Here is a 13,988-nt window from a genome sequence, read left to right on the forward strand (position 1 = left end):
TGTTCATAATGGATCTTAGCATTTCCATATATAAATGGTTATGATTTTGTAGAATGGATATGCCATTGTTTTCTGAATGATCATGTTGGAAATGTGTGTTGCTTAAATGATATACAGAATGTATTTTATGATCATATATTATAGTAACATGTCTGAGAAAGTATATTTAAATTATATGTCATTGTGTTTTAGTTCCAACAAGGACAATCCAGACAGCAATTTTGTGAGCCTGCAAATCAACATCACTGCTGTAGCTCAAGTAGAAATAAGAGGGTAAGTAATAAACAAAGCATTGTAGTAGTTATACTACATATAATAATAGCTTTCTGTATATGAGAGTGATGATAAAATACCAGTAAAAACTATATGGAATTTTCCTAATGCATTCAAGATCACAGTTCACTTTGGTATAAATTTTCATTCTTTTCTACCCATTATTAGCCTTCCATTGCAAAGTAGAGTAAACCCTGTATGGTAATTAAGTCTAAGGATATCAAAACAAGGGCTCACTTTATTCCTCAAACTGACAGTTCAATAATCAAACTATAAAAGCTGGTGGTAAGAAAACAGATAAAATGGACAACCGTGTGACTGCCTGAAAGTCTCACTTCTCCAGTAATTATTTTGGCATAGTGAAAATTCAGCCTCACCATACCACATCTTGAGTTTAAGAAATGGCTAACTCTGAGATGTGAGGGTTGATGGAATCTACATTTTATAGCTTTTTCATTCTGTCCTATTCTTTGAAGAAGGTGCCAATAAGCCATCAATCGGGAGACAGGAGGAAAGTGGTCAAGTAAAAGGCTTGAAATAACTACCATCTGGGAAATTCATCCTGTGGGGAAAAAAGAAATCAGTAATGGACTGCATGTAGTTCTTATCTTGTGCAAGCGTGGACGTCATTACTTTTACATTAATTCTTGTTTCTTCAGAACAACCAGTCGGCTAAAAAATATCAACTGGTTTGGGGCTGAATTGTCACTGGGACTCCAGCAATCCCAGTTCCCTTTTGCTTTCCATAGGGCTGAGTGTTCACATGCCTCCGCCATGGCAACTACAGGTTTCTGCACTCAGAGCCATTGTCACCTGGCATTTTCTTACTCTGCCCCCTGCTGCTCTCAAGGAAGGGGGTGTCTACCTCTATCCTGGCACCTCTGAGGCTCCACCTCATGGGTTAGAGAATAATAATAATGCCTAACGTTTATTGATACTTCCAGGTGTTACCCCACCGTGTTAGGACATCTGAGTGCGAACTAGTGTCCTTGCTGTAGAACTGAGGGAGTTTGGGCTCAGGAGTTAAAGGCTACACAGCTAGGAATTGGGGGCTGGAATGGAAGTACAGGCAGCCTGTCCTAAGTGCATGCTTATAAATGTCAGCTAGGCAACCTATGAGATGGAGTTCCTTGAACATTATCTACACAAAATCTCATTTTATGTATGCTTTTGTGTGTTTTTTCCATTCAAATGATGTTTTTGACATTCACCCACTTTAGTCCATGTGCCTATAGTTCATTCATTTTGACTGCAGAAGAGAATAACGTAAAACTATACCATAACTTATTTATCCATTCTACTCTTGATGAATATTTGGGGGTTTTCTTGTTTTTATCTACTTTTTTTTTAATAAACTTTCTTGTATATATTTTCTGACTATCAGAATAGTTTATGCTCAGATGTGGAATTTTAGGATCAGAGAATATACAATGTTTCCATTGCTCCACATAATTACTACTATTATTATTTTCCTCATCCTTTGATCTGTTTATTGATTTTTAGAGAGAGGGAAAAGGGGAGAGAGAGAGAGAAAAATATTGAGGTGAGAGAAACACTGATCAGCTGTCTCCCGTAGGCACCCAGGCTGGGGATCAAACCTGCAACCGAGGTATGTGCCCCTGACCTGAAATTGAACTTGAGATCCTTTGGTCCTTGGGCTGATGCTCTAACCACCGAGAAAAGCCAGCCAGGCGCAGTCTATTTACATTTAAAGTAATTGTTGATAGATTTGTACTTATTGCCATTTTATTCATTGCTTTCTGGTTGTTTTTCATAGTTCTTTTCTGTTCCTTTCTTCTTCTCTTGCTCTCCTCTCCTATGCATTGAGGACTTTCTGTAGTGTGAGGTGTTTGGATTCCTTTCTCTTTATTTTTTGTCTATCCATTATAGGTTTTTGGTTTCTGGTTACCACGAGATTCATATATAACAAGCGATGTTTGTAGCAATCTATTATAAGTTGATAGCTCTTTAAGTTCAAACACATTCTAAAACTACTATAGTTTTTACTCCTCCACATTTATGTGTTTTTTTAAAAATTTATCTTTATTGTTGAAAGTATTACAAATGTCCCCTTTGTTCCCTATTGACCCCATCCATCCTGCCCCCAACTACCACCTGGGCCTTTACATATGCATAACACATTAATGTTTCTAACATCATATTTTACAGTGTGAGTGGTGTGTGTGTGTGTGTGTGTGTGTGTGTGTGTGTGTGTTGAATTTTAAAACCAAACTTTCTGGGGAAGAAGCACACTTAGTCATGATTATTGTTCTCTTTATATATTATAGGACTCAACTTAAAATTTTGTTAATGACTTTGACATATATGTTCATGAGAAATATAGATCTGTAGTTTTCTTTTCTTACAATATCTTTTTCTGATTTCGGTATCAGTGGGGTGCCAGTTTTGTAAAATGAGTTGGAATTATTTCTCCATCTGCTCTATTTTCTGAAAGAGTTGTGTAGAACTTGTATTATTTTTTTTCTTAAATATTTGGTAAAAACCACCAGGGAAGCCATGTGAGTCTGGAGTATTTTGTTTTTAGTTTGTTTGGCTTTTTGTTTTTGCAGGAAGGTTTTAATAATTCAATTGCATTCTTTGATATAAAACTATTTATATTCTCTGTTTCTACTTGGGTGAGCTTTGGTAGTCTTTCAAGGAATTTGTCTATTTCATCTAAGTTGTTACATTTTTTCACATGAAGTTGTTCATAATCTCTCATTTTCCTTTTACTATCTGTAGGAAGGACTTCTAATGATGTTCCCTCATCATTCCCAAGATTGGCGATTTGTATCTTCTACCTTTTTCCCCAGATCAGTCTGGCTAGAGTTTAGTAATCTTTTCAAAGCACCATTTTTTTTGGTTCATTGATTTAAAATTTTTTTGTTTTCTATTCCATTGGTTTCTGCTTTTATTGTTATTATTTCCTTCCTTCTGCTCACTTTGCGTTGGGGTTTCTCTCTTTTTTTTCTTTCTCCTTCCTCTATGTAGAAATAGGTCATTGATGGGAGACCTGTCTTCTTTTCTTGCATAAGCGTTTTGTGCTATAAATTTCCCTGCGTTAGTAGCATACGTAAGTGTTGATATGTTGGGTTTTCACTGTAAATTCACTTCAAAGTACTTTCTAATTTCCTTTTTGATTTCCTCTAACTCATAGGAAGTGTCCTGTTTCATTTACAGATATTTGGAGCTAATCTATTTTATTTTTGTGAATTTCTGGTTTAATTCCCCATCCCTCTCTTGATAAGAAAAACACTATTTTTTTAAATCAGAAAAGAAAACAGAAACATTATTATCTATTATCTTTTTAAAAAAATCATAACTAGTATATATATAAATTTTTTCTCCTTCTGTAAATTTAGCTTATCTTTGTTTTGCTAACCAAAAATAATTGAAACTGTTTTATTCCAAAATAAATTTTAAGTTGGGAACTGCTTTTATTTCATAAGTCCAAGGAAGCTAAGGGATTAATGTAGCTATTTTCACATATTCATTTTGCAAGATTAATATTTTTAAATGTATTTCTGTCATCACTTATTGCACTAATGTTTCTAAGTAAAAAAGGTAGAAATGTTTCTATTCATTATACCAATAATCAAAACAGATAATTAAAATTGGGTTTTCTCATATGGGTACCAATTATTTTAATTGCTTAATGTTCAACAATTGACCATTTTTTCTCTAAGTTAGTGTTAAAGTTCTTTTTTAGTCATTTTACAAAATGAAACTCTTTCCTCCAAATACTCAGCAAAAAACATTAGTTCTAATGTTTAATTCTTAAAAATAGTCACTGTGTTGAAAATCTTCTATGTTTAGTCCTCAGGAAAATCTAATCTTCTTTTTGGCCAATGATCTTTATTCCAATGTATGATATCATGCACTGTCTCGAAAAGTTCTTTTCAGAAATTTAGCATCGTTTTGTAATTTAAAATAAACTCACATGGGTTTATTTTGGGGGATGGGAAAACTATTAAGACTTGTTTCATTTGTTCCCAAGTTAGGTAATGTCAGCACTGTCCTTAAACAGGTGTACCTGTCACCTGTTGGCACAGAGGATTAATTTAGCATAGTTATGTAAGAAGTAAACTTGATCACACAAGAAGCAGCACCACATATATTGAGATCTCAAAAAATAAGAAAATTTTACCTTGTATAAAATAGTCAGGACTGAATGGGTTTGTATTAAGAGAGCCTACAATCATGAATAACCATTTTCTGCATAGCTATTGTCTACAGCAGGTAGAGCCAACATTGTTCCATAAATGATAGTCTTTGCTATTTTGGACTAATACTGCTGAAAACAGGGATATGAAACTTGGGTCATGACATACCACTGCATTATCAGATTTTAACTTCCCGATAGCATATAGATTTTAAATGATCAAAAATCTAATTCATTGCTTTCCCACAAAGCTCTTCCCAATATCCAGTGTTACCACTGAGTACCCTAATTTCCTTATTGCTTGAGGGTCTCTGTGAGTAATGCTCTATCCTGCATCTTAGAATGTGAGGCTATTACGTAAGAGTTGTTGGATTACTGCACTGGCTGTTCTCCTAGGCTAATTAGTTAATTATATTCTTTCTCCCTTCCTTCTAAAAAAATAATAACTTTGAAAACATTGAGCAATGCTTCCTTATTTAGTTGGGATCTTCTTTGCCATGGTTTCCCTAGGTTTGGTAAGGTTTTCAGAGGATAGATATGTGAATTCTGTGAGTCATACTTTTTAAATGATTTTGCCACACCCTGTGATAGGTTTCTTTATAGATTTTTTATCTGATTTTGTTATAGAAATGGGCTGGAAACTTTCCTTTTAAGTTGTGTTTACTAAAATCGCTGCAGCCCAGTGGCTCATGTGGTGCACTCTATATTGGAAACAGAGTGGATGGTGCTGAGCAAACCTGAGCTCTGATCTTCACCTGCAATTAAGTCCCTACTTCTCTGGCCTTCAGTTTTTATTTCATTTATACAGTGAGGGATTTTAGTCACAATGTCTCCGTAATACTGGCCCCAGATCGAACTGTATGATTCTGTGGTCCCAGAGAATTCATGACCAGTCCTTTAGGACTAATGATCATAAGAACAAAACAAAACAAAAGTTTTCCTAGAGCCTCACCATGGATGTAGGCATGATGAAATCAACTCTATTGTTGCCAAGCTGAGAAGCCTAAGAGTGAAATAAAGCTTTGGGTGCTGAGGTCATCAAGACCATGTGGGAATGGAAGCCCAAGCGCTCTGGACTTCCCTCTAATGAAAGAAACCTGTCATCTTCCAGACCAGCGGTTCTCAACCTGTGGGTCGCAACCCCTTTGGGAGTCGAACGACCCTTTCACAGGGGTCGCCTAAGACCATCGGAAAACACATATATAATTACATATTGTTTTTGTGATTAATCACTATGCTTTAATTATGTTCAATTTGTAACAATGAAATTGGGGGTCACTACAACATGGGGAACTGTATTAAAGGGTCGCGGCATTAAGAAGGTTGAGAACCACTGGTCTAGACTCTTCTTTACCAAGTTCCCTATGTTTGGTCTAAACAGGATTTAATCAAATTAAGTAGGTAAAGGACGCATGACATAAAAGCAAACCACTCTAAGAGTGGAGGATGTTGAGGTATCCCCCAGCAAGGCTGTGCCCTGCACTTTTTATTTAATAATTACACAGTAAGAATGGATGCAAAATACTTTACAATTTAGTGCATTTCTGTGGTTTTCAGTTTTAAAAACATATTTATAGCCACCCCTGAAAGACAATGCCCCCAAATTAACTTTGACCAAAAGCATTTGAGATGTTTTCCAATTATTTGTGGTTTGCAAGCCAAAAAGTTTATCTTCACAATTTTCCAGATGAGGAAATAGAGACGCACAGAATTTAACCCAATAAAGTGTACTTTCTGCTTTAGAAAGAGGGTGCCAGGGGGAGGAAAAAAGATAAAGTTCGAAGTTGCTAGAGGCTGTGTTAATTACCAGATACCCTTAAAAAGGGCATTTAAGACATCAGATTGCCAAAAGACACGATGAAGTTACTTTTAGCTGAAAGTCTAAAAGTCTTTTAAATATATCTTTAGCTGAAAATTACTAGAAAGCATTTTGGGTTTTCTAAGAATTATCTTTTTTTGAGATTGTGTGAAAATAATCATTTGGTTTATAATCAGCTTTTAATATGGAATAGCGCCATGTACTACATTTCATTCATCCAGTGCTCACTCTCAAGGTGTAAGTTGGAGGCAAAAATGCCTAGCTGTTGAGTTAATATCCTACTTACATGATTACACCATTTAAGTTACCCTTGAGTTATCTATAAAATGACTTTAGAATTATGAACAGGCTTTATTTTGTTTTGGTTCCAGGCCTGACCTTTTGAGAGGTATGACTGAATTAATAGGAAGCCAAAGAAATCTAAGAAAGAGGAATATACAAGCAGTTATTTTTCTACTATGAAGTATTTCACTGGACATTTAACACCCCACACAAAATTCTAGATTTTTAAAAAAATATATTTTATTGATTTTTTTACAGAGAGGAAGGGAGAAGGATAGAGAGTTAGAAACATCGATGAGAGAGAAACATCGATCAGCTGCCTCCTGCACACTCCCCACTGGGGATGTGCCCGCAACCAAGGCACATGCCCTTGACCAGAATCGAACCCGGGACCCTCCAGTTCGCAGGCCGATGCTCCATCCACTGACCCAAACCGGTCAGGGCAAAATTCTAGATTTTTATTCACACAAAAAAGTCCTATTTCTTGATATGGCTGAAAGTAGGAATTATATATCACACACACACACACACACACACACACACACACAGGCATGCACACACTCACACTTACACCGGATCTAATAAATATATATATATATATTTATGTATGTATGTATATGCTAAATTATCCATCTCAAGAGATGAGATAAGCTGCTGTAAAATAGCCAATCTCTGAGCTAGAGACTGGTACTTTAGAGCCTATGGTGGATCTTTCAGACCCTTCACCATTCCGATAGTTATTTTGCTGAACATCACTTTCGATACTGTTTTCCTTATAGGCAATATCCAAATAAATTGAGAGCCACTTTCTCCTGGCACTGTGGTACTGACACTAGTGAAGCATTCTTTACATGTGCCATCAGCAGCAGTTAACATAACTTTCCATGTTTCAGAGTCTCCCACCCGCCGCAGATTGTTCTGCCCATTCATAACTGGGAACCAGAAGAGGAACCCCGCAAAGAGGAAGGAGTTGGACCATTGGTGGAACATATTTATGAGGTAGCTGTTGTCTGGTGAAGCTGTGTTAGCGGTTTATTCATATGCTCTTGACTAATAAATGCTTCATAGCTTTTTAAAAGACAACAAATCTGAGCTTCATACACTGCCCAGATTTGTGCTATTCTGCTATCATATTGCAATGGAGGAGGTGGGGGGGTGTCTTAACAAGACACTTGTTTTTAGTGGTGAGAGCCATTATATAGGGGAAAGCATCTTATCTTGTTACTGCTCTTCTTTGTTAAATGGTCTTTATTTCCTCTCTTTTTAATGTTTAGACAGCCTAAGCATAAAACTAACGAGCTCCCTAGACTTTATTTCACTTATTCTTACATTTTCAGATATCCTTAAAACCCACCCACATCCTAAACTGAAGGTCACCAACCAAAGGTACCAGAGGAACTTTTATGCATTACCCACTATTATACAAAAAAATGTGTATATAATATATATGATGGGTGGATGATGGATAAATAAGAATAATTTTACTGTTCATTCATAAGCCCAATTAAACACAAATAACTTATTCTGAGAGTTGAAGTAGTCTGCTGATTAGTAAAATGTTTTCCAGAAGCGAGCCCGTGGCTCATGAGTAAACCTGGTCATCTTTTCTCACTTCAAATGTCAAATAGTGAATAGGGAGGAGCTTTGCTGATATAGCATCTGAAACATTTAAATGTTTTACAGTTAGAAGCCAAGATATAGTAAACGATTAGTGTAGTAGTTCATTTTTTTATTTTTTAAAATAAAGTTAATGCTCTCAGTGGAGAGTAGTTATTCCTGTTCATTTTCAAGAGAACAGAAGTGGAATTTTGGTAAAAATGATATTCTAAGCCATTATCCATTTGAGGTTTCTTCTTTTTTTAAAAATATATTTATTTTTATTGATTTCAGAGAGGAAAGAACAGGGAGAGAGAGATAGAAACATCAATGATGGGAGAGAATCACTGATCGGCTGCCTCCTGCAAGCCCCCAACTGGGGACCAAGCCCGCAACCCGGGCATGTGCCCTGACCTGGAATCGAACTTCGACCGCCTGGTTCATAGGTTGGCGCTCAGAGATTTCTTCTTGATTAATGCCTTCTTTCCTATGTAACCCATGCCACTGATCTAATAATTCTGACTATGACTTTCATTTCAAACTCCACTCTCTGCACTTAACAATAAAGCCATTTCAAAATTGATGAGCGGTTTACATAGATGGGGAAGAGGCATCAACTCCTGTGCAGTGTGGACAGGAACGCCTCTGTCATCTGCCCAGCCTGCGGTTCAGAAGCAGAAGCCCTGTCCAAAGCTGTGCCTTAAGGTCTCTTGATAGCAAAATGATAACATGGTCCCCAAGGCCACTAGGATTAAGAACTTCACTGGGGGGGAGTGGGGGGAGGGGCAGGGAAAGTTGTCAAATAATTTATTAAACCTTCTGTGCACTACTTTCTGCTTAAGAGTGGTGAAACTATAAAGTTTGAACACATATTCAAATTCAATCATTCTCAGGATTCTCAGGGCAGGCCTGCTTCTAATCTTAGCATAAACGAATCATAAAATTTTGGGGTAATAATCAGAGGCGCCAAAAAAAAATCACTGAATGCTTCTTACATGTCTCAAAATATACTGCTATCAATGCATGCCACGTTGTTTTGATAACACGAATTAAATGGGCCACCTAATAAAGAAAACCAATTATAAATGGTTTTATTGACCACAGCAATTGTCAGAACTGTGGAAAACACACACACAGAGGTCCCTGCTAACTTTGAATTTTTTAAGACCACAATAAATGTGAATATACTTAGTGTTTTTGGTAAGCTGTTTTGTGTCCTGTGAGTACAGGATTCTTTTGCTTGAAATGTTCATCTCTTTCGTTCCCTGAGATTTGCTGATTAAAACAGAAGGAGCTCAGCTTTGAAATGCGCACTTGAAGTGAACTGTGGTGAGCCCGGGCCTTTGGCATTTGATGGATAGCCATGTTTCCAGAAGGTGAAAGAGAGTGCATCACATATGGTTGCAATTGGCAAGTCAGTAGTCAGGAAAGAAGCGATTTCAGTGCAAAGAAAGAATAACTGGGTTTTGAAAGCATATAATTCAAATTGCATTTCTAACACTGCAATTAAATTAATATAAATTTAAGGTAAGCATCACATTGATCAGACATGGTTAATGTGGTCTGTGCAAAGGAAATCTGCTCTGCGAGCCTCACAGATTGAAGAGTCTGCCCTAAGCTCCAGCACATCCTACTTCCAGAGCTCTTCTTGCTTTTAGAGACTCTACTTCCTATTTTTCACAGTCATAGTCCAGATGATGTAAAACCAAAAGTCATGCTTTCCAGAATGGGTGCAGACTGTGTGGAGTTTGAGCTCCTTTTCCTGCCTGCGTTGTCCCGTAACAGGATGTGTTCCTTGCTTGTAGTTGCACAATATCGGACCGAGTGCCATCAGTGACACCCTTCTGGAGGTGGGCTGGCCGTTCTCTGCCCGGGATGAGTTTCTTCTTTATATTTTTCATATTCAAACTTTGGGACCTCTACGATGTCAAACAAACCCAGATATCAACCCACAGGATATAAAGGTAGGAGCCTGGTCTAACCTACAGATTTGCTTACTTTTTTTGTTTGTTTGTTTATCCTCAGCTGAGGATATTTTCCCGGAGAGTGTTAGGGAGGGAGAGAGACAGAGAGAAACATCAATGTGAGACACATCGATTGGTTGCCTTTCGCACGTGTCCCGACCAGGGCCAGGGATTGAACCTGCAACTGAGGTAAGTGCCCTTGACCGGAATCGAACCCCAGACCCTTAATCTGCGGGCTGGCTCTCTATCCACTGAGCCAAACCAACTAGGGCAGATTTGTTTACTTTTTATGGTAAGGAATAAACCAAAACAGTGGCATGTATATATATATATACATATACATATACATATACATATACATATATACATATATATATGCAAAGTAATCATGTTTGGGTCTTGGGTGAGGTCTGAGACTCTGCCTCTCTGTAAACACTCCTCCTCCCTCTCTTCCCACCTCCCCCCCACCCCCCATAGCCACAGACCTGGTTTGCTGGTCACACTTCACCCAATGAGGACCTCAAGCATCCACGGAGCTGATCCCATCCAGATTAAGATTCAAATTTGGCTTTAGGTTCCTTCTGGAAAGGAAAGAAATTAATTAGCATATGCCCTTGAAAATGTCACATTTGAATGAAGGGAAAAAACCCACTTGTTAATCAGATGTCCTCACAAGAGAACTTCATTCAAGAACGACCATTCTCTGGGGGCTGCAGGGACACAGTGTCTCTGTGAGAAAGGGGCGGAGGGCAGGCTCATGAACACTCACTCGGCCTCCAGGACACAGGTCTCCCTCTACTCTCAGGGGCACTGGGACTTTGCCTGTGATGAAAAGCTTCTTTTTACAGCCCAACATGCCTTCTGTTCAAAGAGAGGAAGACTAAAAGAGAGTTCAGTATTAAAAGATTTATGGGACATCGAGCTTCCTTCTTTATGGGGAAGTAATAAAGAAGACTACTTGTATTCCTCAGAATTATTTAAAATACTTCCAGGAATTTTACTTTCCATTTTCTCTCTCCTTTTCATTGACATCTCAATGTCTTCAGAGACAGTAGCTTATATTACAAAATTAACACCTTCCAATGTTAATGTAGAACCTCCAAGTAATTAAAACGTTCACATATCCTGTTCTGCAATTCACATATTCTCTATTTCAGTCATCGATTCTTAGAGCACATGCAGAAGGTTTCTAACTCTCTTTGAGTGTAATGTTTAGTTTATATTTGACACTATTTATATATGTTTGTATATATTATGTAACTTGTTTAATGTGCACCATGTTGGTTGTGAGTTATTTTTTCTTCATTGCAATTAACAATCATTTACAGTGACTGGAGCAATACAAATAGATAATATTTTTTTGACAGATTCATGCAAACTGAGTGGTAGTATATTCTAAACACCTGTATTCGCTGCTACCCAATTAGTGTTTAACATATAGACTTTGACTTAAAATCTGTCCAAGGTTAGTAATTTTTTTAAAAAGCAACTTAATTATGTTTCTTTTATAAATTTTTCAATCTATGGAAAGTGAATATAAGAGGATTTGACTACAATAAGAAGTAATAGTTCCCTAAAATAACTAATTATTATAATTCATGAATTCTTGAAATTCTGAATTCATAGGACACTTGAAATGTTATTACTTTCAGGTTCTCAATGCTTTGACCTATACTCAATAAGCATAAAGGGCTTTTATCAATAATTACATTTTTAAAATTAATAACCAGTATATTTTATATAGTAACTATAAACAATTGAGTACTTGATTATTTTCCTCTTAAGATATTAAATAATTTATTGGTGAAGTCACTATTAATTTACTTGACAATTTATTTCTTCCTAGATAACTCAAAGCTAAAATCTGTTCTCTGTCTTAAAAATTAGTTGGAAATTAGTAAGGAACAAATTATTTATTATATCTTGTTATCTTCAAAAAATTGGTCTGGGAAATTTTAAAATTTAACATCAATTTCAGATTCTTACATCAAAGACAATTGCTGCTTTTTAAAAATTAGAACATAGATGGTTTTGATTTTTAACTACCTAAAGTTATTTTTTAAACTTGGTTCTTGAAGAAGTACAGAGAGGGTAGGTTTAGTAAAAGGAACAGGGGAACAGAAATATATTTGTATAGTCAAGAACTAAGTCCCAACATTAAATCTGGGTAGATGAAGGTAAAATTTTTTACTCTTTGGCTCAACAGTTTCTTTATAAGTTGAGTGATAAGTGGTAAGTGCCTTTAAAACATCTGCCTCTGTGAGCAATCCATGTTCTGTGAATCCTTTCTGAGCACGCCCTAGTTCCACTGGACTAGCCACCAAAATACTCCAACTGTGGGCCTGCCAAGGGGGAACTACCACTCCAACTTTCAAACACTTCCTCTGGAAGATTTGCGGAGTCCTCAACCATGTCTTCCTCTTCAACCATTGCATTAATTTCCTTTCAGCAAAATCCCTTTCTCTCGTGTTCACATACATTTTTTTAGTTAATGTCTCCCTCCTGTATATATTCTCATTTTTAACTACTGACCCCTGAAAGCAGCTACCTTCTCCACTGCCTCTTTCCAACTCTGATAAACTCCTAAGGAAATTTGTTTATGAAAAAGAAGCAGTTTCTGGGCCACACACTCTAAGGAACCATGGCCACCAACTCTAAACAGTTTGCAGGCTCTTCCCCTCCTCCCCCGTATCCCCCTCCCCTACAAAGCCTCTGCAGAATCTCCACGATTTCCTTTAATTAAGGGTATTAGCATTTAATATAGTGTATTTAACACAATGATTTGTTTCTGTTTCTTTTTTTTAATCCTCACTTGAGGATATTTTTCCATTGATTTTAGAGAGAATGGAAGAGAGAAGGAGAGACAGAGAGAAACATCGATGTGAGAGAAACACATCAATTGGTTGCCTCCTGCAGGAGCCCTGACCAGGGGCCCAGGCCGGGGAGGAGCCTGCAACCAAGGTACGTGCCCTTGACTAGAATCGAAACCGGGACCCTTTGGTCTGCAGGCTGATGCTCTATCCACTGAGCCAAACTGGCTAGGGCTGTTTCTGTTTTTTAAGTTACATAGCAACTGTCCCAGCTTTATTTTTTATTGCAGATGCATAGTTTTATGTACCAAAGCCATATTGTGCATAAAGTAGATTTGCTTGTGGGCTGGCCTGAGAACTGGACCACCATTTAAAACATCAGTTTTAAAGAGAAATGCATGCTGAGTGCCAGACATCTAGCTTCAAACTTTCTGAAATACAACCCATATATAAATTGAATATACAGTATATTGCAAATATGGTTTTGCTTACATAAACCTCAAAGTCCAAAAAGGCCTGAACAGGGCTCAGTTTTGATAACAGCAGCTGGTACAGTTTGGTTATCCCAGCTAAGAGGCCTAATATCCACAGGGTTTGAAGCACAAATACTGACAGCCTTTGAAAGCCACCACCATGATCATTCTGTAACCTGTGGCTGTTTTAGGAGACAGTAGGCAAAAGATCTCACCCACATACACCTTCCTTGTTGCCCAAATACAGAGCATCAGCAACTAAATTAAGGTTGTGTGTGTGTGTGGGGGGGGGGGGGGGGGGGGAGTCAGCAAGGACATAGTCAGATGTCACTAGAATTCCGTGAGTTTTTCATTTAAATATTTGCCTCATATCAAGCTTCATGGAGCTTCACTTAGCCTGCTTTGTTGACACTGTTGAAATATCTGAGTAGGAGGGTCAATGGAATCATGGGTAGATGGTGGGTTCAGGAAAAGCTAGGTGCACTGCACAGCCCAATAAATGTGAGGGTGTGGCAGTGCCTTGGGCACACTCACTGCTACTTTCACTTCTGCCTCCGTGAAAAGGTTCCAGTGTTGGTTGCCGGCTTCTCCATGATGGTTTCACTTCAC

The 13,988-nt window shown here is 37.5% G+C and overlaps 1 protein-coding gene across 1 annotated transcript in view; it reads left to right on the plus strand.

Annotated features, from left to right (window-relative positions):
* The window catches only part of ITGA8 (integrin subunit alpha 8), a 197,194-nt gene that overhangs the window by 155,246 nt on the left and 27,960 nt on the right, over nt 1-13,988 (plus strand). Inside the window, exons 23-25 of the mRNA XM_070428533.1 lie at nt 193-273; nt 7,430-7,535; nt 9,938-10,096. Of these exons, the coding sequence (XP_070284634.1) occupies nt 193-273; nt 7,430-7,535; nt 9,938-10,096 (346 nt within the window). The remainder of the gene's footprint in view (nt 1-192; nt 274-7,429; nt 7,536-9,937; nt 10,097-13,988) is intronic.

The sequence above is a fragment of the Myotis yumanensis genome, unplaced genomic scaffold (assembly GCF_028538775.1).
Source record: "Myotis yumanensis isolate MYYU_CA2020_CCGP unplaced genomic scaffold, mMyoYum1.0.hap1 SCAF_1, whole genome shotgun sequence".
NCBI classification, from domain to species: Eukaryota; Metazoa; Chordata; class Mammalia; order Chiroptera; family Vespertilionidae; genus Myotis; species Myotis yumanensis.